The sequence below is a fragment of the Octopus sinensis genome, linkage group LG19, assembly GCF_006345805.1.
Source record: "Octopus sinensis linkage group LG19, ASM634580v1, whole genome shotgun sequence".
In the NCBI taxonomy this organism is placed as follows: Eukaryota; Metazoa; Mollusca; class Cephalopoda; order Octopoda; family Octopodidae; genus Octopus; species Octopus sinensis.
Genome location: NC_043015.1, coordinates 40,394,227 through 40,420,602, shown reverse-complemented (window position 1 = coordinate 40,420,602; position 26,376 = coordinate 40,394,227). Strand labels below are relative to the sequence as shown.

The 26,376-nt window shown below is 39.8% G+C and overlaps 1 protein-coding gene across 8 annotated transcripts in view; it reads left to right on the top strand.

Annotated features, from left to right (window-relative positions):
• The window catches only part of LOC115222094 (fibronectin type-III domain-containing protein 3A), a 349,812-nt gene extending 342,159 nt beyond the window's left edge, over window positions 1-7,653 (top strand). For all 8 annotated transcript variants that reach the window (XM_036511332.1, XM_036511331.1, XM_029792195.2 and 5 more), the window contains 4 exons: window positions 473-673; window positions 2,288-2,454; window positions 4,855-4,988; window positions 6,858-7,653. In XM_036511332.1, coding sequence (XP_036367225.1) covers window positions 473-673; window positions 2,288-2,454; window positions 4,855-4,988; window positions 6,858-7,178 — 823 coding nt within the window. In that variant the 3' untranslated portion in view covers window positions 7,179-7,653. The remainder of the gene's footprint in view (window positions 1-472; window positions 674-2,287; window positions 2,455-4,854; window positions 4,989-6,857) is intronic.
• Window positions 7,654-26,376: the final 18,723 nt, after the last annotated feature.

The following is a 26,376-nucleotide window of genomic DNA, read 5'->3' as shown; positions in this document are numbered from 1 at the left end:
CACCTTTCTCTCTCTCTCTCTCTCACTTAATAATGCACAGGTAAGTATGGTTACACTACAGTCTTTCTCTCATCTCTCTCCTGGACACCTGTCATTTAACGTTGTACAGGTGAGCACTCCCTACTCTCTCTCCTTGACACTTGTCATCTAAAATCCATACAGGTAACTGATGTCACACCACAGTCTTTCTCTCTCTCTTTCTCTTCTGATAAAATGCACAATAAGTAATGTCACACTACCTCTCTTTTTCTTTCATGATATCACTTACCTGTTAACAAAGTCTGGTAACATATGTCACCTGACTTGTGTACAGGCAAGTGATGTCGCACTAACTACAACCTCTACCTTTTCCCATCTTTCATAGCTTCTCTTTTATCATTACACTTCCTTCCGACCATTTCATCTTCTTCCCTCTCTTGTCACTACCTTCTCCATGATTTGAAACCACGACTGTTTTCTTCGTCTATTTCAGAATTAGAATCCAAGCTGTCAATGCAATCGGGCCCGGTGCCTTCAGTTTTGCCATCAAGGTGATAACGAAATCCCTGCCCCCTGCACCACCCTCCCTCGAGTGTGTCAGTGCAGCCCCGAACAGCCTTAAACTAAAGTGGGGCGATGGCCGCAACCCTGATTTGATCCAGTACCAGCTGGAGATTAACAGGGACGATAAACAGTAAGTACCACCCACCACTTTTGAATGGAGTTCTTGTATTGATGTGTTGTGTTTCTACGCATAGATGTGTATTATTCAACCATTCTAGATAAACTTAGAAGTCCCAGTCGAAATAAATTTTATATTAAATTCAGTTTTGCTTTATTTTTATAACCTTATACAGTGAAATATAAAACAAACCTTAAACTGAAGGCTCCCTCAATGTCTTCCAGAGGAGTACCATACCCCTTCAGCATTTAAACCAGCCCCCTTATCCAGCCCAAATATTCTACTTGTTTGGTGTTCAAACCAGCCGGATCTGACCTCTCTCACCTACCCTACAATGCCATTGCAAAAGCAAACAATCACATCATCAAAATCTCAATGCTATGAGATAATGCAGGATTAATTCAAAACAATCGGAATAAATAAGGATTATGTTTGACAGAGTAATCCGAATGTGCTAATCAGATATATACATTATTTAATTATTTACATTTGATGGGTATTTGTCCTCATCTTGTTTGTTGTTAACACAACGTTTCAGCTGATGTACCATCCGGCCTTCATCGGGTGTCTTGGGGAAATTTCTAACCTGGGTTCCCATTCTTAAGGTATGCCTTAACAACAAACAAGATGAAGACAAATATCCGTCAATTGTAAATAATTAGGGCGCAGGAGTGGCTGTGTGGTAAGTAGCTTGCTAACCAACCACATGGTTCCGGGTTCAGTCCCACTGCGTGGCATCTTGGGCAAGTGTCTTCTGCTATAGACCTGGGCCGACCAATGCCTTGTGAGTGGATTTGGTAGACGGAAACTGAAAGAAGCCCGTCGTATATATGTATGTATATATATATATATATATATGCGTGTGTATCTGTGTTTGTCCTCCATGCATTGCTTGACAACCGATGCTTGTGTGTTTACGTTCCCGTAACTTAGCGGTTCGGCAAAAGAGAACGATATTATAAGTACTGGGCTTACAAAAGAATAAGTCCCGGGGTCGATTTGCTCAACTAAAGGCGGTGCTCCAGCATGGCCGCAGTCAAATGACTGAAACAAGTAAAAGAGTATAATTCCTCATCTCTTAAATATAGAACTGTATTATTTGTTTGTTTGTTTGTGTGTGTGTGCAGTAACACACTGGCCGGCTTGCCCAATGGCAACTGGGCCATTAAATCCATATATGGGGGCCCATGTTAATATCTCAAATTTGAAAATTTTTTATTTACTCCTGGAAGAACATATTAATTATTTCAGCCTTGCTTTGTTTGTAGACACTTGAAAAGAATACTTTAAAAAAAAATAAATTTATTGGTAGCATTGTAGTTGCGGGTGGGCCCCTCCCTTAGTCTCCTGGCAACCAATATTTTTAGACCCAGTCCACCACTGTACATATATGTGTGTGTGTGTGTGTGTATGTGTGTATATATATATAGAGAGAGAGAGATATAGATAGGCATACATTTTGTTAGGCAAAAGTTGACAACAACTTTAAAATTTCAGCTTACTAGCCATCATTAAGTAGGTAAACACTTCAAAGTTACTGTCATTTTCCTTGCAAAGACCTACACGTGCACACACACACACACACACATATATTTCTACCAAGCATTCTTCCTTCTTTCTTTCCAGTTTCCAGACTGTCTACTATGGTTCAGCCCATGCCTACAAGGTAAACAGACTCTCTGAACTAACTTCCTATGATTTCCGGATTTTTGCCATCAACGATGCCGGTTGTGGTGAATACTCCAACCTCTACAAGTTCAGCACAACCAAAGCTCCACCACCACCACTCAGAGGTAAGCCACTTCTCTTTTTCTTTCTTTTCTCTCTCCCATGTATGTTTTTTCAATGCCGACATGAGTCGGATGGATCTTACCGTACCTTGGCCCTTGTGCTCAATCATCCAACCCATACCAGGATTGAAAACTGGATGTAAAACTTTGCATGTGTGTGTGTGAGAGAGGCTCTGTTAATCTAGGTATTGATGGATGTGTGTATATATATATACAAGTGTCACTTTTGGGTAAGTATGGCTTAGTAGCAGAAATACAATTTCTTACCAGTTTACATAAGAACTCCAAAGATTATATTGGATTCCATGGAATACATACGGAAATACACACACACTTGACAGATATTTGTCCTCATCTTGTTTGTTGTTAACACAACATTTCAGCTGATATACCCTCCAGCCTTCATCAGGTGTCCAGGGGAAATTTTGAACCTGGGTCCTCATTCCTAAGTTATTTCTCGATGTTATTATTATTATTATTCACGGTATATGGCGTAGTGGTTAAGAGCGCGGGCTACTAAGCCCGAGATTCCGAGTTCGATTCCAGGCAGTGACCTGAATAATAATAATAATAATGACATCGAAAAATACCTTAGGAATGAGAACCCAGGTTCGAAATTTCCCCCAAGACACCTGATGAAGGCTGGAGGGTATATCAGCCAAAACGTTGTGTTAACAACAAACAAGATGAGGACAAATATCTGTCAAATGTAAATAATTCCTCATCTCTTAAATATAGAATTCTCTCACACAATGAACAACTGTCACTCACATGCTTATACATTTGCTCACACACACACACATCTTAGAATACACCTGTTTCTAATAATTATGTAAGATGATACACTCACATGCACACCCACACCACCCCTATTTACACACACACACACACACCCAGCTACACACATGTTCCTTTCAGGTGTTGGGCCTCTCGGAAGCAATGACTGAAACCTTTGCCATTGTGTCTTGTTTGATAAGAAGATCCATCAAGCCAAGTAAAGTCAGTCATGGCAGATACTGGTGTCACGCAAACGGCACGTAAAGGCACCCATTACACTCTCAGAGTGGTTGGCGTTAGGAAGAGCGTAGAAAACCATGCCAAATCAGACTGGAGTCTGGTGCAGCCTTCCAGCTTGCCAGCCCTGGTCAAACCATTCAACCCATGCCAGCGTGGACAACAAACATTATACGATGATGATAAACACACACACACACACAAAAATATATATCAATAACTATCTTCTTCAGTGAAACATTTCAAAATTTACTCTTTATATAATAAAGCTGTTGTTGTGATGGTTAGAGGCAGGAAAGAACCTGTCTTAAAACAGAAATGAAGCAGAAAAAGGTGAAGGGGGGAGAAAGGAGGGGTAGCAGGGGTATCATCATCATTGTTTAACGTCCGTTCTCCATGCTAGCATAGGTTGGACGGTTCGACTGGGGTCTGGGAAATCAGGAGGCTGCACCAGGCTCCAGTCTGATCTGGCAGTGTTTCTACAGCTGGATGCCCTTCCTGACACCAACCTGAGAAGCCAGGAGGCTGCACCAGGCTCCAGTCTGATCTGGCAGTGTTTCTACAGCTGGATTCCCTTCCCAACGCCAACCACTCCGTGAGTGTAGTTGGTGCATTTTACGTGCCACCGGCACGGAAGCCAGTCGAGGCTGCGCTGGCATCGGCCACGATTCGGATGGTGCTTTTTACGTGCCAGTAAAGAGAAATAAAAAGCAGATCCATAATTGATTAAACAAACAATAAATCAGAAAGGTAGAGAGTGACCGAAAAGAAAAGGAAAGGAAGAAGTGAAAGGATGAAAAAAAAAGGTTTTTATAATATATATGCAAATACACAAATGTATGGAAGCACTCCGTCGGTTACGACGACGAGGGTTCCGGTTGATCCGATCAACAGAACAGCCTGCTCGTGAAATTAACGTGTAAGTGGCTGAGCATTCCACAGACACGTGCACCCTTAAGGTAGTTCTCGGGGATATTCAGCGTGACACAGAGAGTGACAAGGCCGGCCCTTTGAAATACAGGTACAACAGAAACAGGAAGTAAGAGTGAGAGAAAGTTGTGGTGAAAGAGTACAGCAGGGATCACCACCATCCCCTGCCGGAGCCTTGTGGAGCTTTTAGGTGTTTTCGCTCAATAATCACTCAACGCCCGGTCTGGGAATCAAAACCGCGACCCTACGACCGCTGCCCTAACCACTGGGCCATTGCACCTCCACTAAATACACAAATACATGTATGTGTGTGCTTATGTGCATTTTTAAACAAATATATTAGTGTGTGTATATATATATATAAACATATACATGTGTTTATATATATATACATAACACATGTACAAACTGTATGGAGCTATGACCCACATGTCTCTAATTTATTTATTTATTTTTCAGCCCCAAAAGTCAGTGAAATCACAGTAAACAGCTGTCAGGTGGAATGGCAAGGCTGCAAGTCTATGGGTGCCGATAGTGTCATCTACCAATTACAGATTCTGTGTATCACTAGAGGAGAACATGAATACAAATCGGTAAGAATATTTAGTTTTGGCATTATATTGGTGAGGACCACCTGTTATTGACATCTTTGAGTGTCGTGGTACCATGACACTTGGACTGATAAATATGAAATTTTAATGATTATAAAAAATAATTTTTTTTCAGCTATAAGTAGAATGCCTGAAATATAGGAGAGGGGAACTTGTCAATTACATCAACACCTGTGTTCTACCTGTATGTATTTTATTGGTTCTAAATAGATGAAAGATAAGGTCAACCCCCTGTCCCAGCAAAAATGGTTGTGAGTATTATTTTGGCCAGTGCAGTGAACAGTTCTGCTAGATCAGCTCTTTAGATTGACCACAATCTTCTGCAGCCTCACAGAGCTGCCAAAATTAAGCCTAAGATGTAATGATGAATTCTAGTGTGCAGACACAGTCAGAACACCTGTCGTGTCCCTTGCAGCTGGCCATATGTTCAATGCCATTGTTCATCTATACATCGACCTGTTCCTGAAAAGGGGAAACAGAAAATAAAAACATCATGTTTAGCCTAAACACCCTCTGTGTGTGTGTACACATATTTATATATATATATATATATATACACACACACACGACATTAATGAGAATTATAATTACAATTATTGTCCTACAATATATATAGAGACGCAGGAGTGGCTGTGTGGTAAGTAGCTTGCTTACCAACCACATGGTTCCGAGTTCAGTCCCACTGCATGGCACCTTGGGCAAGTGTCTTCTACTATAGCCTCGAGTCGACCAAAGCCTTGTGAGTGGATTTGGTAGACGGAAACTAAAAGAAGCCCGTCGTGTGTGTGTGTATTTGTACCTCCAACATCGCTTGACAACCGAAGCTAGTGTGTTCACGCCCTTGTAACTTTGCAGTTCGGTGAAAGAGACCGATAGAATAAGTACTAGGCACACAAAGAATAAGTCCTGGGGTTGATTTGTTCGACTAAAGGCAGTGCTCCAGCATGGCCACAGTCAAATGACAAACGAATAAAAGAATATGTATAGTGGATGCGCGTGGTTTAGTGGTGTCAGCACCATTATCATAATATTGTGGTTTCGATTCCTGGACTGGGCGACCTGTTGTGTTCTTGAACAAAAACACTTTGTTTCACATTGTTCCAGTTCACTCAGCTGGCCAAAATGAGTAAACTCTGCAATGGTATACATGCCATGGAAATTGGTCTTCATGAGCCTGGCATGGCTCAAGAAGGAAACATTCTTTTATTTATATATATATATATAAATAGGTGCAGGAGTGGCTGTGTGGTAAGTAGCTTGCTTACCAACCACATAGTTCGGGTTCAGTCCCAGTGCATGGTACCTTGGGCAAATGTCTTCTACTATAGCCACAGGCTGACTAAAGCCTTGTGAGTGGATCTGGTAGATGGAAACTGAAAGAAGCCCGTCACATATATATATATGTGTGTGTGTGTTTATTTGTACCAACATCGCTTGACAACCGATGCTGGTGTGTTTACGTCCCCGTATCTTAATGGTTTGGCAAAAGAGACCGATAGAATAAGTACTTACAAAGAATAAGTCCTGGGGTTGACTCCTTTGACTAAAGGCGGTGCTCCAGTATGGCCACAGTCATATGACTGAAACAAGTAAAAGAGTATATGAAAACAAAGTGTCGCTGAAGAAGTCACAGATGTGTGAGGAAAAATTTTTGGACAGTGGACACGAATTAAAATACTAAAATAAAAACAAATAAACGAGTGAAGAACAAATATATAGTGTGTGTGTGTGTGTGTTGGCAAAAAAAAATGACCGTCCCAAAATACAAATATATATATATGTATAAGATATAACAATAGCTGGTCTAATTATCCTTGCCTTCTATGTGACATTTTTTTTTTCTCGTTGCAGGTTTACCGAGGCACCGAAACCAGTTTCAGTATACAGAACCTTACACCCAAATGTGATTACCAAATACGTGTGTCTGCCATCCGAATCTGTGCTGATGGTTTACCTGATGTTCCCGGCTCTTATAGTTCTGGAAACCTTTTCTCGACCCTGGCTCCGGAGCCCGTGAAACCAGTGGAGTCTCGACCGCCGAGCATGATGAAACTGGCCAAACCGAAAGCTTTGACTGACCAACAGATATCTCTCCTTCTCCTCATTGGTTTTGGAGTCCTTGCCATTGTGGTCACTTGGCTGACCCAGTACATATTGTCCGGAGAGGGTTGAACCCTGTTCAACTCTTTGACGTTCTTCTGTTTTAATTCTGTCCAAAAATGACCAGACTGGTACATAACACCATTATCAATGATCTACTGACCGTTCCCCCCTCTTCCTTGTCATTATCAACAGGTGACAGCGACAGAGGGGGTGCGGTCATTTCTCTCTGTCTGTCTAAAGACACTCTGCTGCTGCTGAAGCCATTGGTCAACCTGACCGGCTGGATGACTTCACTGCTGTCAAATTACCATTTTACTCTCGACCCGACCCGCCCATTTCCCTTCCCCACCCATCCACCCCACATTTATCTGTAAAGCCAGTCCCACCCCCCTACTCACACACCACCACCACCCACACTGACTTCCGGCAAACAAATTGTCATATAATGTATATTGAAAAAGAAACAAAAAAAAAAGATTAAAAAAAATACAAAAAGCAAAAAAGGAAGCAAAAAGAAGAAAAAAAATATATGAAATCAAATCCAATATGAAAATATTATTATTATTATTATTATAATTATTATTATTATTATTAATAATAAAGATTTTAAAAAGAATAATTATAAAGACGAAAATACACAAATCTATATATAAAAAAAATATATATATATAATATATATTCTATGTAAATTGCGTACAAGTGACTTAATGAATTAAAGCTCTGTATTTTTGAGATTAGGTGGTACTGTTTGTTGTTGGACTTTTCCAAGGTTACCAGGGATAACATTGAAGAGTTCTGTTGCACCCGCTTACCATTCAGTGGTTAGCAGGGTTTTTATATATATATATATATATATATATACACACACACATGCACACACAGACAGACATGAGTTGAACACAAACAACCATTCATTCATTCAAGACCAGTTGAGGTAAGTGAAATCGAAGTCGGAATCAAATTCAGTGACTGGCATCCGTTGCTAGTGGAGCGCTAAGAGTACCATACGAGTGAGATCGTTGCCAGAGCAACAAGCTGGCCTTCGTGCCGATGGCATGTTAAACACACCATTCGGGCGTGATCGTTACTGTGTCGCCTTACTAGCACTTGGGCTGGTGGCACGTGAAACATTCGAGCGAGGTCGTCGCCAGTGCCACTGGACTGGCTCCTGTGCAGGTGGCACGTAAAAGTACCCACTATACTCTCGGAGTGGTTGGCGTTAGGAAGGGCATCCAGCTGTAGAAACCAAGCCAGATCAAGATTGGAGTCTGGTTCGCCAGACCTCAGTCAAATCGTCCAACCCATGCTAGCATGGAAAGCGGACGTTAAATGATGATGATGATGTCTATATGTTACTATCATCAGTTTAACCTCCACTTTTCCATGCTTGCATGAGTCAGATGGAATTCAATGAGGCAGATTTTTCTATGGCCAGATGTTCTTCGCCCATAAGCGACCAAGGTCAGACATGTTTTCAGTGAAGATGAGAAATGAAGGATACCATTTGTATGATGGTAACATTCGTTTGCAACTACCACACAATGTCAAGACACACACACGGATAGGTGTATAGGCTTTCTTCAGTTTTCATCTACAAATTCCATTCTTAAGGTTTTTGTCAACTCAGAGGAATAGTAGAAAACACATGTTTGGGATGTGAACTTAGTCATATATCCATGTGTATGAAGGCAGCGAGCTGGCAGAAACGTTAGCACGCTGGGCGAAATGCTTAGTGGTATTTTGCCTGCCATTACGTTCTGAGTTCAAATTCCACCAAGGCCGACTTTGCTTTTCAGGGTCGATTAAATAAGTACCAGTTACGCACTGGGGTTGATATAATCGACTTAATCCGTTTGTCTGTCCACTCTGTGTTTAGCTCCTTGCGGGTAGTAAAGAAATATAGCCATGGGTATTTCATCCAACTACATCCAAGAAATAGAAAACTCAATAGGTCTGTAAAGATTGCTTGGAAATGGAAGGTTCAGTGGTGTGCCTCTCTCTGTATATTATATTGAAGGGAATGAGAATGTGTGTGTAAACCTGGTATAATCCACCATATAGTTTACATCTCACCACACCTAATACTCAAGCAGTCTAGAAACATTTCTGTCAAGATCTCCAACTCCACAACCTTTAATCTCACCCAGTGTCTATCTTATAACAATCTTCCCCACACTACATAAACCCCCTAACTTCAGGAATCCCTCTTAAATGTCCCATCTACAAAAAATACCTCTACAAAAACTGAATATCTTTTGCCAATATCAACACATGCTCTTCTAATAGATAATTCACTGAGGTAATGTTAGAAAGAATTCAAACAGTTGCCTCTGCCAATATATGCACACATTTGCAATCATTAACAGAAGGTCGAACAACCTATCTCGAAATTCTATTCTCTTTTCATTGAAGAGAAGAGAGCAATCCTCTTCAGCAAACCAAACATTCTTAATCTAAAGACATTAATATCATTCGGAAAAAAAAAACTCAACACTGTTAGGATAATTTGAACCTACACATAGCCAACCCAGCCTCTAAACATCTATGTGCCACTAAATGATGATATGATATTTTATATATATAGGCGCAGGAGTGGCTGTGTGGTAAGTAGCTTGCTAACCAACCACATGGTTCCAGGTTCAGTCCCACTGCGTGGCATCTTGGGCAAGTGTCTTCTGCTATAGCCCCGGGCCGACCAATGCCTTGTGAGTGGATTTGGTAGACGGAAACTGAAAGAAGCCTGTCGTATATATGTATATATATATATATGTGTATGTGTGTGAGTGTTTGTCCCCCCTAGCATTGCTTGACAACCGATGCTGGTATGTTTATGTCCCTGTCACTTAGCGGTTCGGCAAAAAGAGACCGATAGAATAAGTACTGGGCTTACAAAGAATAAGTCCCGGGGTCGATTTGCTCGACTAAAGGTGGTGCTCCAGCATGGCCGCAGTCAAATGACTGAAACAAGTAAAAGAGTAAAGAGTATATATAGTTAAGTTAATTTTGGGGCTCAAAAGGCAAAAAGCAAGGCCATGTAGGGGGACATGGAGTTATGTACAGGGAAGGTGGTCATGCAAAGAGTTCAGGCCATTTCTGGTAAAGAGAGACTTTGAACCGAGCGGTCATCGGCATATATAGGGAGAGTTCACGAATCTGTGGTATACACGCAGGTTGTAGTTTTGGTCAAAGTTCTGTGGTGCAAATGGCATGATGTGCAACACTTAACTTTTGAGTGACCAACCTGCCACTTGATCACTCATCAATCTGGCTGATTGCCGATTGACTGCAGCCTCACCAGGAAATAGGACAGACCGATTCTTGTGAATGCGAAGTCATTCCCAAGTGGGGAATGTACAACTCAGCTCCTGGCTTCTGACTTGAAACTAGAAGGACTCGGAGACATAAAGCAGTTCGGAAAGGAATGATATGGGAGCTTAAAGGCTCAGGGAATAGTCAGAAATTTAGAGAAGTACTAGTTGAAGCATTTGATGAGATAGAGACATATAACATTGTGGACAAATGGAAGTTCCCTTTGGGGCAACCTGTTGAGAGCAAAGAACCAAATATGGGGTTGGTGTAAAGTTCCAGCCAAGTCAAAGGTTTACATAGTGGTGGAACTGTAATGGGTTAAACATTGCCAAAAGAAAAAAAAGGAAGAGGCTTACCAATGTTGTAGAAGATGAGGATGAGAGGCAGGAAATGCTCCAGGATACAAGACCAAACCAGAAACTCAAGATGTTGTGAATGAGAAGTCTGTATAGATGGATGAGGGTACACTTGCGGTTATTGAGAGTGCATGGGAGAAAGAGGGTCTTCCCAACTTGGACGCAAGAGAAGGGCCAGCTACCCTAGCTGACAGCAATATGATAAATAAAGCAATTAAGGATATGACAGTAGAGAAAGCTCTTGGTTTATCAGAAATTATCCAAGTTGCTTTAAAATATTTGACAGAATAGAATATACAGTTCTATATTTAAGAGATGAGGAATTATGTACATTGTTTACATTTGACGGATATTTGTCCTCATCTTGTGTTGTAACGGATCCTCTCATGGACGAGAGCATGTCCTGCCCTTTCTGCTACTCTTTTAGTTTTATGTGAATTCACTGGGGTCATTATATTCAAGCCAGGTGGTATTAGCTTTGAGTCTCTGCATCTACACAGGAAAGTTTGATGGTCTGAAAGACGAGCTAGTTTTTGATGATGTTTCAGTATACGTCTCCATTGAAATCTAATGTCAGCTCTGGACCGATGAGATAATACAGTTCTACATTTAAGCCTTTAGCATTTAAACCGGCCATAAGTATTCTGCCTGTTTTATGGTCAAACTGGTCAGATCTGGTCTCTCACACCTACCCTACAATATCGTTTTTAAAATTAACAGCTACCTCATCAAAATCTCATAACTACAAGATAAGGCATGATTAGTTCAAAACAATGTGGATGAAGAAGCATTAATTTTGGCAGAATAATGCGAACACGAAAGGGTTAAGAGATGAGGAATTATGTACATTATTTACATTTGATGGATATTTGTCATCTTTTTTGATGAGGACAAATATCCATCAAATGTAAATCATGTAAAGAATAGAATACAGTCTAGTCACAAGAAGGAGTTGTGCCCAATGACTGGTGTAGTAGCATTTTATAGTCAACTGTTGTTACAAAGGGAAAGGAGATGCTTTGGAGAAAAGTAATTACTGAGTTATCAAATTGTTGGACCGAGTCATGACAGTTGCGGAAAACCATGTCACTCAATTAATTAAGATAATTCAGATGCCGTTTGGTTTTGTGCCAGAAATAACAATAACAACTGACAGTATGACAAACTGCTGGAGAAATATTTAGCTAAAAAGTAAACCATTCGTTTGGTATTTATGAATCTGGGTCTGATGGTCTCTAGGGAAGTTGGCTATAGATGAACGGCTAGTACAAGGGTACTATTAGTAAGATGAGAGTCAGCAACAGATTTAGTGTACAGGCATGAACTCACTAGGGTTTGGTTCTCAGTCCCCTCCAATTCATCATAGTCCTCCAGATCATAAAAGAGGGTTTTAAGACTGATTTCCCCTGGGATACAGATGATCTTGTTCTCAGAGCAGAATCTGTAATAGAATTACAAGAGAAATTCCAGGTATGAAAGCAAACCGTGGAATTAAGGGCCTCAAAGTTTGCATAGCAAAGACCAAAGTTCTTGCAAGCAGGAAAACAAACAGGACTCTACACCTTTCACGAAAACGGCCCTGGTTGGTATGCAGGAATTTCATAGTAGATAATGCATTTTATCACGGCACCAGTGAGGTTATTCAGTATCGTGCAAAACTAATGAGTCCTCTTTATATTGTCTCCATACAGTCAAGAAAAATGCAACTGAGTCCATAAATTCCTGGAGAAACTCAGCCAGAGGGAGGAATGGGAGAGAAACAGTGATAGGTCGCTACTTGGTGGTGGTTGAGAAAAAGATTGTTGTAATTGGAGGACAGGCTGATGGGTGAGGGACTAATACAAGTGAGAGAGTGAACAACAGAAAGTGAGAGGAAGAGAATGAAAGAGAGCAATAATTATAGGCAACAGTAAGACAGAATGATGGCTGGCAGACATGTCGGTGGGGCAGTATTGAATGTGGACAAATCATATACTATTCTCTTTTTATACAGGTAGCAAGGTGTATATATATATATACACACACACACACATATATATATTGGTTCAAGTTGAGTAAGTGACATCACAAGTAGCAGAATATTCCAGGTAGGTACAAAGGATGAGAACAGTCTCTAAAGGCCAGAAGATACAGGGGCCATAATGCCATGACTATAGCAATCAAAATTAGGACATTGGAGTCTGAAGACATCACTGTATAATAATAATAATAATAATAATAATAATGATGATGATGATGATGATAAACCTTTCTACTGAAAGCACAAAGCCTTAAATTTTGGGGAAAGGATTAACATTGACCCCAGTGTGTAACTGGTGCTTAGTTAATCAACCCCGAAACGATGAAAGGCAAAGTTGACCTCGGCGGAATTTATAATAATAAGCCTTTCTACAAAAGGCATAAGACCTGAACATTGAGGGGAGGGGGACTAATCGATTACATCGACCCCGGTGTTCAACTGGTACTTAATTTATCGATGCTGAAAGAATGAAAGTCAAAGTCGACCTCGGCAGAATTTGAACCCAGAACACAAAGTTGGACAAAATACTGCTAAGCATCTTGTCTAGTGTGCTAACAATTCTGCCAGCTTGCCATAATAATTTCAAATTTTGGCACAAGACCAGCAAATTCAGGGGAGGGGATAAGTCAACCTTGGTAGCATTTGAACAGAGAACATAAAGATAGACAAAATATCTGCTAAGCATTTTGCCCAGCGTACTAAAGATTCTGCCAGCTCACAGCCTTAATAATAATAATAATAATCCTTTCTGCTGTAGGCACAAGGCCTAAAATTTTGTGGGGAGGGATTAAGTCAATTACATTGACTCCAGTGCATAACTGGTACTCATTTCATCAACCCCCGAAAGGATGAAAGGCAAAAGTCAACCCTGGTGGTATTTGAACTCAGTGTGTGAAGAACAGAATACTGGGAAGCATTTCACCTGGCATGCTAACGATTCTGCCAGTTGGCCATATTAATTAATTAATAATAATAATAATAATAATGTGTATAATTTTCAACAACGAGTGACTGCAGTATATAAGTCACTCATCATAATCATCGTTTAACATCTGATTTCCATGCTGGCATGGGTTGGATGGTTTGACTGAGGTCTGGAGAACCAGGGGCTGCACCTGGCTCCAATCTACAGCAGGATGCCCTTCCTAAAGCTAACTACTTCGAGAGTGTAGTGGGTGCTTTTTACTTACCACTGGCATCTATCATGACGGGGGCCAGTCAGGAGGTACAGGCATCAGCCATGTTCAGTTGGTGCTTTTTACGTGCCACCAGTCAAGGGATACTGGCATCGGCCATGTTTATCTGGCGCTTTTTATGTGCCACCAGCACGGAAAATTGAATAGAAGAGTCTCAATTGACAGCACTACCATTTTATACAAATTCCATAATAAATTGAGAAGAGGAAATATAGCCAAGATTTATTGGTAGAATAACAAAACAAATGCATAAACTATGGAAATTGTCATAGAATAATTTTAAATTTAGTTTTGATCATTTTTGTCGGATGTAGAAATGTTTCTATGGGACTTCAACAAACAGGAGAAATACAAGTGAAACAGAAAGCAGAGCAATACACACACACACGTGTGTGTATGCAGGCGTGGGTTTATGGTAAGCAACTTATTTTCCCAGCCACATGGTTCCAGGTCCAGTCCCACTGTGTGGCACCTTTCACAAGTGTCTCCTACTATAGCCTTGGGCTTCTACTCAAAGCCTTGTAAGTGGATTTGATAGACGGAAACTGAAAGAAGCCCACAATGTGTGTGTGTTTGTGTATATATACACAACAGGACTCTGCACCAAGCAGGAGAGCCCAGCCATGGCTGTCAGACAATTTCTGCAACCACATCACCCCTTATGTCTGGCCACATAACTCCCCAGGCTGCAACTCCCTTGATTATCATGTGTGGAATGCAGTTGAACAAGAGACTAACAAAAATTCCTTGTAACACCAAAGATGAACTGAAGGCAAGGATTATGGCAGCATTCACCAACTTAAACAAGGTGACCATCCAGAAGAGTTGCAGAAGATTCCGAAGTTGTCTGGGAGCCATAGTTGAAGCCAATGGCAACTTTATTGAATAAATTTACTCTTTAGTATTTTAAGATATTTTTATGTAATTTTTGGAAATATATCGGCTAAAATGAGATGCCAGTGTTCATTTCATTTCAGCATAATTTAGACGACAATATACTCACCACACCCTGTATGTATGTATGTATATATATATATATATATATATATATATATATATATATATATATATATATATAAAATTATCATCATCATTAAGACACCAAACTGGCAGAATTTTAGTAGACAGCAAAAAACTTAGCAGTATTTTGCCTATCGCTATGTTTTGAGTTCAAATTCCACCGAGGTCGATTTTGCGTTTCATCCTCACAGGGTCGATAAATTAAGTACCAGTTGCATACTGGGGTCGATGTAATCAACTTAACCCCTCCCTCCAAATTACAGGCCTTGTGCTTTTAGCAGAAAGGATTATTACTACTACTACTGCTACTACTCCAAAGGTAGTGAGCTGGCAGAATCATTATCATTCCAGATAAAATGCTGAGCCATATTTCATCCATCTTTACATTGTAAGGTCAACTTTGCCTTTCGTCCTTCTGGGGGGGGGGGGGCAATGAAATCGACTAGACCCCTCCCTCCACTGAAATTTCACCCCATGTGCCTTATTATTATTATTATTATTTGATAGCTGAGAACTTGTGAGAGCAACGCAAATTCTATGAGAGCCTACAGCTTCATAGCAAAGAACTTGAATTAAACAGACTTAAAAACATTTAGATGTGTGTACACAAAAACACACACACATATATATATTACAGAAATATTGAACATTTTAGGTCTGAGGGAATTCATTTGACAAAACCATTTGCTACCACATGTAGAGATTTTTGAAACCCATTTCACTAATTGATGTATGAGAATATAAAACCCTGCTTACGTAGACACACAGACACATTTACATCTGAACAATATATACTGTAACATAACAGTACAAACAAGTAGATGTCTACGCACGCAACATACATACATGAATATATTTGCTCGTTAGCTTATGAATAAATGTGTGAGGAAACGGTCATATTTCAAATTCATAATATATTCTCATATATAAAATGTATGCAAGCATAATCACTCACACAGCCAACTGTTGTTGACGAGGTACAAGGTTCAATTGAGAGCCACAATGGAATACTGTCTCCAGTTGTGGGTCAGAGCTACAGCCACACATTTATTTCTTTATTGGCCACAAGGGGCTAAACATAGAGGGGACAAACAGGGACAGACAAAGGGGTTAAGTTGATTATATTGATCCCGGTGCCTAACTGGTACTTATTTAATCGACCCCGAAAGGATGAAAGGCAAAGTCGACCTCGGCAGAATTTGAACTCAGAACGTAACGGCAGATGAAATACCACTAAGCATTTCGCCCGGCGTGCTCAGCACGCCGCCTTGGCTGCAGCCACACACACTGACATCCAGGACCATGTCCAGAGAAGGGCCACTCCACTGATGGCACTCCATCTTGAACAGGCATTCAGATGTACCGTCTCCTCTGTTTTTTTTTTGGTTTTTTTTATCGTTTCATCTCTATTATAATGACCCTCACCCCTCAGAGTTGGGTGATTTTGCACCAGCCCCACTTGTCTTCACCTACTCTCTCTTTTATTCTTTTACTTGTTTCAGTCATTTGACTGTGGCCATGCTGGAGCACCGCCTTTAGTTGAGCAAATCAACCCCGGGACTTATTCTTTGTAAGCCCAGTACTTATCCTATCAGTCTCTTTTGCTGAACCGCTAAGTTACGGGGACGTAAACACACCACCATCGGTTGTTAAATGATGCAAGGGGGACAAACACAGACACACAAACATACATACATATATATATATATATATATATATATACGACAGGCTTCTTTCAGTTTCCGTCTACCAAATCCACTCACAAGGCATTGGCTGGCCCAGGGCTATAGCAGAAGACAATTGCCCAAGATGCCACACAGTGGGACTGAACTCGGAACCATGTGGTTGGTAAGCAAGCTACTTACCACACAGCCACTCCTGCGCCAATATATATATAGAAAAAATTTAGATTCAGATGAATATGGTACCTAAGTTGAGGCAACAGAATTTAGTATGGTATTATCCATACAATTTTCAAAATAAGGTGATTAAAATCAAAATAAGCTACAAGGATATCCAGAGGTAATGCAGTACGATTGTTTCAAGCAACTCCATTTAATTGAAGAACGCAATCATTACATCAATTTAAATGCAGAGCAATCCTCAGCTGCACAAAGACATAGAATTTAATTAAATTAGAACAGATGGACACATTAGTATAATTTTACCTAAAATCTCCAAGAAGGTAAGGAGATAGACGAAGAACATGCTGTCTTCACTTCAGCTTAGAAGCTTCTAAGCTGAATTGAAGACAGTGAGTGGATTTGGTAGACGGAAACTGAAAGAAGTCCGCCGTATATATGTATGTGTGTATGTATGTGTTTGTGTCAGTTCCACCCCCCCCCCAACATCGCTTGACAACCGATGCTGGTGTGTTTACGACCCCATAACTTAGCGGTTCGGCAAAAGAGACCGATAGAATAAGTACTAGGCTTAAACAAAGAATAAGACCTGGGGTCGATTTGCTCGACTAAAGGTGGTGCTCCAGCATGGCCGCAGTCAAATTACTGAGACAAGTAAAAGAGTATCTAACAAAAACTACATCAGCTAAGCAAATGACCTTCACTAAATGCCTTAAAAAACCCCAATAACATATTCAGAACACTATAGGTGCAGGAGTGGCCGTGTGGTAAGTAGCTTGTTTACCAACCACATGGTTCCGGGTTCAGTCCCACTGCGTGGCACCTTGGGCAAGTGTCTTCTACTATAGCCTCGGGCCGACCAAAGCCTTGTGAGTGGATTTGGTAGACGGAAACTGAAAAGAAGCCCGTCGTATATATGTGTATGTATATATATATATATATATGCGTGTGTCTGTGTTTGTCCCCCTAGCATTGCTTGACAACCGATGCTGGTGTGTTTACGTCCCCGTTACTTAGCGGTTCGGCAAAAGAGACCGATAGAATAAGTACTGGGCTTACAAAAAGAATAAGTCCTGGGGTCGAGTTGCTCGGTTAAAGGCGGTGCTCCAGCATGGCCGCAGTCAAATGACTGAAACAAGTAAAAGAGTAAAGAGAAAGAGAGTATTCATGAGACCACCACTGCTGAGGCGCTTCCGAAAAAACAAAGAAAAGCCAATGGAAAACCGATTATAGCAGCGACTCCATCAACTCCCAGGGATATCTGGAGAAGGAATTTTATTCCGAACTATTATATCAGACTATGGATAATTAAATTACATTACGCCAGTTCTTATAGTCCATCGTTTGTATTATAAGTGCATTGCTGTGTCATTCAAAACATTTTATACTTTACAAACAATACACAATGCTTCAAGCGAACTACAATACTCTCCTATTTCAGAAAACTATCGCCATTCCATTTGGGCACGTAAAAGACAAATTTGGCTGGGGCAAAATGAGTAAGCCAAGATGAGGCAAATTTGACCCTTCAATTCTTCCGAAGAAATGCAACAAAGAATTTTAAATATCTAGATCACCTAAAAGAGGACCAGGGGGAAAAATTGGCACGATATGAAACTCAAAATATTCTCTATAGCTCCTTCACGATCTGTTGGAGTGGCTCTCTTCCCTATAAATTTTCGCGCCATGTAAAAGAAATCGGTGAAATTACTTATTTTGCCCCACTTTAGATGATTTTTTTTTTTTTTTTTTTTTTTTTCGTGAATTGAAAACTCAAGTTAGACAAAGTCGAGATGTGTGGATTATCGGAAACTCCTCTTATCCCACTCCCCCAAAAACATTTCACACCAAAATTTCTGTATAATGTTACTCTACACGCTCTGAAACGTCCTTGTAGAAAAATTCATTAAAAAATATTCATTTTTCATACAGTTATGAGGAAACTAAACTGGGGGGTGGACACACATTTGATACATATTTTGCAAATGAAAAAAAACTAGGTGCGAATGCTATAATTTTTTAAATATTTATAGAAAAATATTCACATGCTATCTTACCTGAAGTCTGTAGTTTACCAATTCCATAATATGGTCTGCTGTCTTCATACAAGCAGTAATTCCATACGTCTAAATATCGTAGAGACCAATGTTGCTGTTGGCATTGTGTTTGGGTGCCTGTGTGGGAAAGATATTGACTTCACGACCACGAGGTTCCGGATTTGATGCAATTGCGAGATACTTTGGACAAGCAACCACCACGACTTTGTTGCCTCAGAACTTCCAGGAAAATGGATATTTTTTAACGAAATTTTCTACAAATATGCTTCAGATGATGTAGATTCTGATTATATTAGAATATGTAGTGAAAACATTTTCACGAAGGTCGGGTGAGAAGTTTCGAAAAGTTTGCAGGAGACGGCTTTCTTTACTAACTTACAGAAAAAAAATGGCTAGTTTTTTTTTTGGCGGAGGTAAAGAATACGCACACCAACCGTTTCCGGCGAAACAAAACCCTAATCCTACCCCCCCACACCTCACCCCCAGGTGTGCGTATTCTTTACCTTCGCCAGTTTTTTTTATTGAAATGTTCTATAAATACCTTTCAGAGTGTGTAGATTACAGTTATATCGGAATTGAACCAAAGAAAGGAAAATTGGTCAGCTCGTACCCATAAATACTGATACACGTCACATATATCCACAAAATGAAACTTGAAATTTCGAAAAATATTGCGATGTGTGTCAGTATGTACCGAGTTCGTGCTCGATTTTTTCCCCATCAAATTTTGATATCATCATAATTTACACATTCTGAAAAGTATTTGTAGAAAATTTGAGTTAAAAAATACCCCTTTCTCTCGAAGTTAAGAGGAAACAAAACGCGACTCGTGTGAATTTTCCGAAATTCTTCCCACCCATAGAAAAAAAATTCATGGTGCCGACATTTTGGTTTACATTTGAAATTCATCTATTTTCTCGACTTCCGGTTGGTTTGGTATATAAACCAAAAGAAAAAATATTATTATTTAAACAGTTTTAGTCCTGAGCAAATTAAAATAAGTTGTGATGAGAGCAAAAGAATTTTATACACAGGTTATTCGAGACGAAGAATCTGTAATAGAATTTCTCTGACGCCGTGAACTCCTTAACTCATTCTTCTCATTATAATTGCAAGTTTATAGCAAAATCTTGAATGTAGATCACAAGCTAATAAAGATTTAAGTTGCTGTAGATCACATACTACACTGGCATCAAAATTTTTCACAACAAATCCAAATAGAGTCGGATTCTACACTCTCTGAAACTTTTATTTTAAAATATCCATTTTTCTGGAAGTTCTGCAGAAACGAAGTCAGATGGTGGTGGGACATACGTGTGCAGGAATGCCAACATAGCATTGGTATAAAATAAGGATTAATGACCCCAGAATAAGGGCTGGGAGGAGTCAGAAAGACGACAAAGGTGGAACGTACAGAAATTGAAACATCTCCCTCCATCCTACTGATTCCCCAGAATATCAGACAAGGTCTATGACAAAAAAAGATGGACCAGGTCACAAAATAGGAACAGAAGACTAGCTTCTACGTAGCAACCAGTATCCAACCTTCTGATTCTCTATTTCAGTCTTATGGGGCTTAACGTACATCTAATTTTTAAAACTTATTACACTCACCGAGTTAAAGACATTCCAGTGGTGACCATCCAGTCTTTTTCGTAGACATGGTGGCAGAGGTAAAGAATACTCACACCACCCGTTTTCCATCAGGTGTGCGTATTTTTTTTACCTTCTCTGACATCGTTTACCTAGGACGACATTATCCACCTTTTTCACTTTTAAGACAATAAATCGAGATTTGAGGGTAATTTAGTTGCCATTTCTAGCTGGTGAAACATGGTAAATAGAAAGAGGGAGGAATTGTCGCCAATGCTGAAATTTAAAATGAATCCATTAAGACCAAACTTGGCAAATCCAGATAAATTACCTTAAGGGTTAATACAACTACTACCTCGTTAATTAAAGCATTATGACATTTTAATTAACGCTACTTAATGTAATCACATATTAATGAATTTGTAAAATTAAAGATACATTATTCATTCCCCACAGGAACTTACTCCCTTTTCAATTAGCCACCACGTCCCACTTAATACTAAAACAAAGGTACCCCCACAATTAATATAGCCCCTTCTGTCCTCGATTTGTCCCCTTATCTGTTTCTTCACATGTTATAGATTTCAAGGGGGGTTTAAATACAGGAATTGCTGCAATACTAAATATTCAGCACAAATCTCGTATCTCCTTCGTTCAGCATCAAGACGACTCCCATAATTACATTTTTCTCTGCTAAAGAGCTGTATAGATTACCTGGATGCCAATACTGGAGTTTTCACCAATGTTTCCATGTTTTTTTGTTTTTCTTCAGCACAACACTTCTTTGAGATTTTGTTTTGGGATGAACTTGAGGATTTACTGTCCTACAGATATTTCAGTTTTTGCAGCAAACGAACTTTTCGACACTTCTTCACTCCAATGACCCCATAAAAATATTGCGTGCAAAGCAGGGGTTTTCCAGGTCAAAATGTGAAAGTCTTTTCATAGACGAAAAGTGAAAGTTTTACTAATCCTTTAAAAAAAAAAATTTATATCACAAATGATAAACAGATATAAAAACTCTTAATAACTGTTCAATGTATTTCCATCAATCGAAAAGGTGTCACTGACACCACCGCTTTAAGAGTTTCAATAAAATAGATGTAAGTGTGGCTGTGTAGGTAAGAAGCTTGCTTCCAAACTACATGGTGTTGGGTTCAGTTCCATTGTGTAGCTCTTTGACCAAGTATCTTCTTCTATAACCCCAGGCTGACCAAAGCCTTGTGAGAGGATTTGCTAGAAGGAAACTGAAAGAAGCCTGTCGTCTATATGAGTGTGTATCTAGATATGTTGAGTCTGTGTTTGTCCCCCCACCTCCACCACTGGTATTGGTTTGCTTGTGTCCCCGTAGCTTAACGGGTTCGGTAAAAAGAAATAAAATTATATTGGGATCGATTTGACGAAAGCCTTCAAGGTTGCAGTCTAACGTCTGAAACAAGTAAAAGAAAAGATATAAATACCGTGCACAGACACCATGGTTCTTCCTCAGTCGTTGTTACCCTCACATTCGCCAATAATAAACAAGATTGTTGTCTTGTAGAAAATATAGTTCGTCTTGGAGAAAATATTTCCATTTACATTGAGAAAACCTGGCAACTAATTCTTGTGGTACATCTCCAATGGTATCCATTGGTAAGATTCAGAGTTTTCGTGTAACTTGACATCCTCACCATTTCCAAGACAAATTCTGAAGCATGAAAGAAGGCCATAATTTTGCAGAAATATAAACGTCTTGTGTATCTGCTGCTGTCTTAATTTTCATCTATTAACCACTATATTTTTGATTAGTTAATGGCCATGCTTCGTTAATTACCAAAGTAATCCCAAAATATCAAATAATCACAAGATACGATAATATACGCAATGGACAGTTCAGAATGATTTGGGTCTAAGTTACACAAGTAAATAAAACGGGCAATTAAGTTTTAATGGGTCAAAAGGTGTTGAGAAACCCTGGTTTATCCAGGTAGCTAACCATTACTGTTAGCTGTTTTACTTTCGTATCTTGTTTTCATTTTGTAAGAAAACATTTTCAGTTTCTAAACTGGAAAATACATTGCTATATTTAACGAAATAATACTTTCAGTTTCACGAAGACCTAGAAACAAAAAAATACCAACACTTTGAGGTTCATATTGTATACGTGATATCGTATGACTTTACTCGAGGTTATAATTACATTTAAACTACGTAGACGATACGTATAATTAGGAATGAGAGAAAGTAAGAAATAGGTCTATGTTTCTGTGACGTAGAAACCAGAAACAAGTAATGTTTGAATTGTGAGTCAGGACTCCGTCAATGAAAAGTGTGTTCGCATTGACGGTGGAGCAAGGAAGAGCCTTCGCTGACGTCAAGAAGAGAAATACAAACTACAAAGGGTTGCCGAAGTAGGAGAATGTGTGTGTGTGTGAGAGAGAGAGAGAGAGTATTTCATCCAGGATATTAGATATCGACTGGTGGGGATGGCGTTGTCCTACGAATTGAAAGATCGTCAAAAATATGAAGTTGGGGAAAACCAGAGGACCATCGGAGATAGAAAGAGATTGATGTGGTGTATATCTGGACAGTCAATCTTGCTTGAGTGGACCATGATCAGATGGGTTCCAGCTATGACCTTACCATCTATTTACATTCCAGGAGTTATAATATATTTATGTTTTTAAGGGTGTGATTTAAGGGACAGTTGGATGAAAATTTTTATCTCATAGAGATTCCTTCATCAATAAAAAAAAAATATGAAGGGAGATATCTCCCTAGTGACTTATGGAACAGCATTGTTGTCCCCTGATACAGGGCAAGGGACATACTCTTAAAGGACCAGTTACAGAAGCACAAATTTAAGAGGCAAATGATGAAAGTGGCTGAAAGAATTTTCATAGAGCTGATCAAGGAGAGAGATATGGCCTTTGTGAGAACTGTGAAAGCCATGATTTGGGGTAGTGTTGGCAAATTGTGTATTGACAAGTTCAAGGAGGAATTTAGCATGGAGACAGATGTCCCTCAAAGATAGGTTCCCAACCCACTGATGTTCATTATAATTCTCCAGATTATAATAGAGAAGTTGGAAATCCTAGATCCTAACAACCTAATTCTGAGAGCTCAGTCTGTCAAAGAATTAGAAGAAAAAAATCTTACATTACGGCGATGTACTTGCATAGCAAGTGACCTGATCTGTGATCGTGTGCTGGAGCGAAAACAATTGCAGCGTGGAAGGTGTTTATAAGCCATTTAAGAAACACACAAAAACCGTTAGATTCACTTCAACATTTAAATTTAATTTGTCAAAATATTGTCGTCGCTTTGAGACTGCGACCTGTTCACTGACAAAATTCCGTGCTGCATCCCTTACATTAAGACATCTAAAATTCCATGAAGCAAAAAGAAATGTCTTTGAGAAAATAAAACCAGGCTACTTCAGTCAACCAAGAATTGATCATTCTAACATCTATTGCCATACTAAATTCCACTCTGATTTCCATGTAAAAAGCACCTGTACTGGTGCCACTTAAGAAGCTCTTGTGCTGGTGCCACATAAAGAACACCTTGTACAAACAATAACTCTGAGCACCTTTTCAAACTCCACCCGTGGACATGCTTACAAAGTGAGAAAACAGCACAGCTCCCATGACTTTCAGAAACATTTCTTCACACTAAGAGTTGCTGAAGCATGGAACAAACTGCCGGCATCAGTTGTTAGTTGTCAGAGCACTGCATCCTTCAAAACTTCCATGCTTTCTGAGATTCGCCAACACTATACCTGATTTTCTCCCCTCAATACACACGCAAGCATGTATCTGACTCATACATTGTTCGCTTTCCAGACATTTGTACATTACTGCATATACTTTATACGCACTTTTGACAAGTTGTGGTGCACCTGAGCACTCTATACAATAATTTCATTATTATTATCATTCTGTAAAATGGTTGGCATTAGGAATGGCATCAGTCATAGAAACCAGACAACTGGAGTCTCATGCCATCCTCCTGTCAAACTGTCTAACCCATACAAGCATGGAAAAATGGAAGTTAAATTATGACGATGGTGGTGATGATGATGATGGTTAACAACACACCTGTTCATGGCATGCACAACCCTCACAATGGCCTTATCTTTTTCTTTCTCTCTCTCTTTTTCCCTGCTAAACTCCATTATAACTCTTTCTATCACCTTCAGGATTAAGTCTTTGAATTTGTTACAGAAAAAACGTTGGTAGGAATTCTATATTGAATAGCTATTACAAACTTTAGGAGCCAAAATGTTGCAATGGTATTTAAGGCCGGCTTACCGAAACAAAGGACTTCTTATGCAAAAGGTAGACAGGAATGGTTTGCAGTAAATGTACCTAAGAATGAGAAACTTTCAATGACCTAAAACACTCGTTAGAGGTAGGTGACGTAATCAGCAAGGGGGTGGGGGAGGTTGTGAAAACAAAGTAGCCACAGTTAATTAAACAGGGTGGAAATGTTTAGGAAGCTATTACTTCTGTTGGTAGGAGGGGTCTTCTCTGTCTTGGAGAAGGACAAAATGTCCTTATAACACTTGGGGACAAAATGTCACAATATACAGTGTGGGCCAAAAGTCACGCACCAAAACAGCTGACATTTTATTTACTCTTTTACGTGTTTCAGTCATTTGACTGTGGCCATGCTGGAGTTCCACCTTTAGTCGAGCAAATCAACCCTAGGACTTATTCTTTGTAAGCCTAGTACTTATTATTCTATTGGACTCTTTTTGCCGAACTGCTAAGTTACGGGGACGTAAACACACCAGCAATCGGTTGTCATACGATGTTGGGGAGACAAAAGCAGACACACAAACATACACACACACACATACATACATATATATATATATATATATATACATATACACATTTGTATAAATGTGTGTGTGTGTGTGTGATGACACTGATTGCATCAGACAACTTTTTCCTTTTTTGATCAAGTCCAGCCACTTGTAACAGATTCTTGTCAATACCAACTAACATCAGCCAATGACTTCTTTTCTATCACCTCTTTATCACATCATCGTTTAACATCCGCTTTCCATGCTAGCATGGGTTGGATGGTTCGACTGGGGTCTGGGAAGCCAGGAGGCTGCACCAGGCTCCAATCTGATCTGGCAGAGTTTCTACAGCTGGATGCCCTTCCTAACACCAACCACTCCGAGAGTATAGTGGGTACTTTTACGTGCCACCAGCACGAGGCCTGTCAGGTGGCACTGGCAATGACCTCGCTCGAATCTTTTATACATAACACTGGCACAGGTGCCAGTAAGGCGCTGCTGGTAACAGTCACGCTCGAATGGTGTCTTTTACGTGTCACCAGCACGGAGGCCAGATAGCCACTCTGGCAACAATCACGCTCCTTGTAAATAAATACGGTGAAGATGTATTTTTGAAGACACATAACATTTGATGGTGTGGCTAATTGCATCTCATCATCGTCATAATCATTATCTACTGTCCATTTTCCATGTTAGCAAGGGTCGGACAGTTTGACAGGAGCTAGCAAAACCTGAGAGTGACCTCATGGTTTATTTGCCTGTTTGACATGGTTCCAGCAGCCGGAGGCCTTCCCTGGCACCAACCCCTCTACAGAATGTATTGAGTACTTTTTGTGTGGCACCAGCACAGCAGGGCACAAGCCCTTCCTACATACAATAAGGAGAAGATTACCAAGAGTAAAACCTGCCCATTTATTGATACAGCACCAGGCCAATAGCATTCTGCTTTTCTTGTTGAACACTCTACAGACATTCACAAACAACAACAACAACAGCAACAATAATGAGTGTTTAAAACATTTTTATTTCAAATGAATGTGAAGAAAAAATGTGATTAACTGA